The sequence below is a fragment of the Bison bison genome, unplaced genomic scaffold, assembly GCF_000754665.1.
Source record: "Bison bison bison isolate TAMUID 2011002044 unplaced genomic scaffold, Bison_UMD1.0 scf7180017864236, whole genome shotgun sequence".
In the NCBI taxonomy this organism is placed as follows: Eukaryota; Metazoa; Chordata; class Mammalia; order Artiodactyla; family Bovidae; genus Bison; species Bison bison.
Genome location: NW_011494808.1, coordinates 2,676,929 through 2,681,509, shown reverse-complemented (window position 1 = coordinate 2,681,509; position 4,581 = coordinate 2,676,929). Strand labels below are relative to the sequence as shown.

The 4,581-nt window shown below is 50.3% G+C and overlaps 1 protein-coding gene across 1 annotated transcript in view; it reads left to right on the top strand.

Moving 5' to 3' along the window:
• Positions 1 to 4,581, top strand: part of PLAT (plasminogen activator, tissue) — a 24,371-nt gene that overhangs the window by 12,855 nt on the left and 6,935 nt on the right. The window contains exons 3-7 of the mRNA XM_010846375.1: positions 1,001 to 1,043; positions 2,589 to 2,726; positions 2,966 to 3,076; positions 3,344 to 3,518; positions 4,373 to 4,464. Of these exons, the coding sequence (XP_010844677.1) occupies positions 1,001 to 1,043; positions 2,589 to 2,726; positions 2,966 to 3,076; positions 3,344 to 3,518; positions 4,373 to 4,464 (559 nt within the window). The remainder of the gene's footprint in view (positions 1 to 1,000; positions 1,044 to 2,588; positions 2,727 to 2,965; positions 3,077 to 3,343; positions 3,519 to 4,372; positions 4,465 to 4,581) is intronic.

Genomic DNA, 4,581 nt, shown 5'->3' with positions numbered 1-4,581 from the left:
GCTCGGTGGTTTCTTTGGAGCTGTTTTCAAAGGATTTGCTTGAATGAACCCATGAAGTATTTTTTTTTTTTTCACAAGTTTTTTTTGGCCGTGCTGGGTCTTTGCTGCTGCACCGGGGCTTTCTCTAGTTTTGGAGAGCAGAGGCTACTCTGTTGCGGTGCATGGGCTTCTCAAGGCGATGGCATCTCTTGTTGCGGAGCATGGGCTCTAGGTGCACCGGCTTCAGCAGGTGCAACACAGATGCTCGTAAGTTGTGGGTCTCGGGCCCTAGAGCGTGCAGCCTTCAGTACCTGTAGCTCCCGGGCTCTAGAGCACAGGCTCAGTAGTGGTGGTGGATGTGCTTGGTTGCTCCGTGGCACGGGGGATCTTCCCAGACCAGGGATCGAACCTGCCTTGGCAGGTGGATTCTTATCCACTGAGCCACCTGGGAAGTCAGAATCTGTGAAGTTTTTATAAAAGTGCAGGCGCTGTGAGCAAGCTGCCTGTGTATTGCTTACCATCTAGTTAGGACGTGCTCTCCAAAGATCCCCAGCAGCTAAGAGCATCATTCAGGCCAAGCCCACAACTCAGGCCAAGTGAGCGATGCCCACACAGCAGGATTTTAGAGACGGGGACACAGAGGAGATGGCGTGATGGCACACATCCCCACTAACCCACGGGTGGCTATTTTCATCTACAATTAATCAAAATGAAATGAAACTTAAACTCACTTCAGTTACATGACATAGGAGTGCTCAGTCATCACGTGTGACCAGTGGCTGCCGTATTGCACGGCACGGGTATTAAACCTTTCACCACTGAGAAAGTCCTTCTGGACAGGACTAGGCTAGAAGGGGAAGAAGGATCAGAGGGAAGACAGGTGTGCACAGTGCACCTGGACCAGGTACTTGAGAGGAGTGCTCTGGACAGGTGGGTTGGTGGCGGTCTTCTGGTTTGACCACCTTGATTCTTCAGACACCTGCATGCGCTAACCCTTCCTCCGCCCCTGGTTTCTTAGCAGGAAACCTACAGACGACTCAGGAGAGGCGCCAGATCGTACAAAGGTGAGATGTCGCTGGGGTGGAGGGTGGTCCACAGACGCAGGGTCAGGGTCAGGGTGCCTGAGGCTCCAGCGGGGATTTTCTTCCACGTGACCTGCTTACTCAAGCTCCATGAAAGTCAGAGTCTGGAGAGATGCCTGTGTCCTCTCTTATCACTCACACAGGAACAGGTATGCTGGCAAGGTGCCAGGATGTCAGGGAGTCACACACTGCTGGGAGCCCAGTGGCCCAAAGACCAGTTACACAGTTGAGAATGGAGCCCAGAGAGCCTGAGTGACTTGCCCAGGGTCACACAGCCCCCAGGCCGCAGGGTCCTCCAGGGTCTTTCCCTGGGCTGTGATCCCCTTCCCCCCCAGAATCCACGCAGCATCTCTGTTAACTAACTTCTCTGTGCCTTCGTTGCTTTGGTTGGTAATTCAGAGATGACCAACCTGGGTTTCTTTATTTCACGGCAGTGCTGTGGGAAGATCTTCTCTGTAAGGCCATGTCTAGAGTTGAGACTAAAACTGCATGCACCATTCCCACTAGGATCCCAAGAATAAAAGATGCTTAGGCCCGAGTGTCTTGAACCTGATATGAAGAACTGCAGGTCCCAAATTACCCCTCCTCCCTCAGGACCTACTTCCCTTGGGTCTGGAAGGCTCTGCAACACCCGCTTAAGGTGGAAGCTTCCCCAGAGTGAGTCACGGCTTAACTCTCACTGCCTTTGGCATCAGACAGCTCGGCCTTTCCTGCCCTCCTATCTTGGCGCCAATGGGCCCGCTGAAAGAACGGCAGTGCCACTGACCATGAGCCCATGTCAATTCTTCAATCCACTAAAAGTTATAGACTTTTTGAGCTGGCATTCTGATTTGCAAACAGAGAGAGAAAAAGGGAACATCTATTAATGGGACTCTTTCAACTATTTTCATTATATCAGAAATACTAACGGAAGTAGCACATTTTCTGCATAGATTAAAATATCACTTTTCTTTGATTGGGGCCAGAATTGCATCATCTCAGTGTGAAAATACTCATGTGAATCAAAAGTTCTTGTAGGCAATTGCATACATGTGCCTCTTTTTTGATGAATTAAAATGAAAAATTAGAGTATTACTTAATAAATGTGTCTTGATGAATAAATTCTTTCAAAATAAGGTCGCATCAGAGGAAAAACAATTAAAGAGCTCTTTCTTAATTGTTTTTCACAAGTGGGTTTCATGTTTCAGTGAAACTAACATAAGGAGACAGTAGAAATACGCCATTATATTTTATTACTTATTTCAAGAAAATAACTGATTTTCATGGGAAATTAAATGTAAAGGTCACATAGTCATATGGAAAATAATATTGGCACATGCCCCTAATAAGCTGGATTTGAAAGTGGTTTTTTTTTAATTTTAAATGAAAGGGGTCTTTGGTGACAAAATATGGGATATTTGTTGTCTTCTGCTGAGAGCAAGGAAGGAATAAAGGATGGATTTTCCTGAGACTGAGCAGGACGAAGAGGGGAAGCGTCAGTGTGGGGTGAGTGGGGCCCTAAAGAGGCCGGCCTGTCTGTCGTTACAGTGACCTGCAGAGATGGAAAAACGCAGATGACGTACCGCCAACACGACTCCTGGCTGCGACCCCTGCTCAGGGGCAACCAAGTGGAGCACTGCTGGTGCGACGGCGGCCGGGCCCAGTGCCACTCGGTGCCCGTCAGAAGTGCGTGTCCATGGTCCCCAGCCCGCCCAGCCCTCTAACAGGGCCTCAGTTTGCTCATCTGTAAAATGGGAGAACAGTTGTATAGACTGTGGGGTCAGCTGTGAAGAGTCAATGAGTTTGGTTTCTGTAAAGTGCTCAGAATTGCGCCTGTGGGGAGGGTGCCCTCTCTTCAACTTTGACTCATGTATTCTTGGGGTGCCTGGAGAGTAATTTGGGGTTCTCTTGCTTCTACTTGGCAGGTTGCAGTGAACCTTGGTGTTTCAATGGGGGGACATGTCGGCAGGCCCTCTATTCTTCAGACTTTGTCTGCCAGTGCCCAGAAGGGTTCATGGGGAAGCTCTGTGAAATAGGTGAGTGGTGGGCGGGTGTCTATGAGATGAGGACCTACCAGGGGAAATCCTACCTGCAAAATGATGCAGAAAGGAGAGCAAAGTGTGGTGTGATGATGGAAGGGTCAGGGTGGGGTGGGATCACCTGAGGGTGGTCAGAGCCCCGGGATTGAGTCTGGAGCCTGGCGCTGCCTCTGCAGGGATGACAGAGGTGGCGCTGAGCCCCTGTGGAAACTAAATGAAAAGGGGGCTCACGTGGGATGTGTCGTGTGTCCCACTTCCCATCAGATGCTACCGCCACGTGCTATAAGGACCAGGGTGTCGCCTACAGAGGCACGTGGAGCACGGCAGAGAGCGGGGCTGAGTGCGCCAACTGGAACAGCAGCGGCCTGGCCATGAAGCCGTACAGCGGGCGCAGGCCCAACGCCATCAGGCTGGGCCTTGGGAACCACAACTACTGCAGGTGAGACAGCCTCCTCGCCCCCAGGAGGGTTTCCTCTGGTGAGAAGCTGGGGCAGTCACGCAAAGACCTGTGTCAGGGCTTCCAGAGGAGCGGAACCCACAGGAGGTACACATATACCGAAACAAAGATATACATGCTCGTGGTGGTTCAGTTGCTAAGTCGTGTCAGACTCTTGTGACCCCTTGGACTGTAGCCTACCAGGCTCCTCTGTCCATGGGATTCTCCAGGCAAGAATACTGGAGTGCGCTGCCATTTCCTCTCCAGAAAGATGTATCTATATATATAGATATAGATACATATATACCTATATAAAGAGATATAAATATATTTCTATCTACATAAAGAGATTTATTTTAAGGAGTTGGCTTTCATGACCGTGGGGCTGGCACGTCTGGAATCTATAGGCAGCCCCCTCCCCAAGCTGGAAACTCAGACCCAACTTGACACTGCAGTGTGAGACAGAATTTCTCAGCTTTTGCTCTTAATATGCCTTCAGCTGACTGGATGAAGTTAGCTGACCATATACACGAACCACATGGACACATCCCTTTCCAGCACCACCAAGGCTGGCATTTGATCGAACGACTGGGTGCAATAGCCCAGCCAAGTTAACACATAGAGCGCATCATCACAATCCACCCCTTGTCAACGTGGCAGCCATATGCATCTCTGTAAACCATGTTTAATCTCCCAATAAAGGTGATTACAAAGTCATACCTCCACCCAACACGATCCAACTCTCCTATGTACAACAAACATAAATAACCCTCTCCCCAGAAGAGAGTGAGGCGTCCTCGGCCTGAGAAACAGGGTTAACTGTTCACTTCCCCTGGCCTTCCCGGCTGATTTTTCAGAAACCCGGACCAAGACTCAAAGCCCTGGTGCTACGTCTTCAAGGCAGGGAAATACGTCTCTGAGTTCTGCAGCACTCCAGCCTGCGCTAAGGGTAAGTGCAGCCTCCCCAGGGCCCCTACGGCCTCACGGAGTCCCAGGTGGGGTGGGGTGGGGAAGGGAGATCTGGAGGACAAGGCTGATGGTCCTTCTGCAAATGAAGAGACAAAGG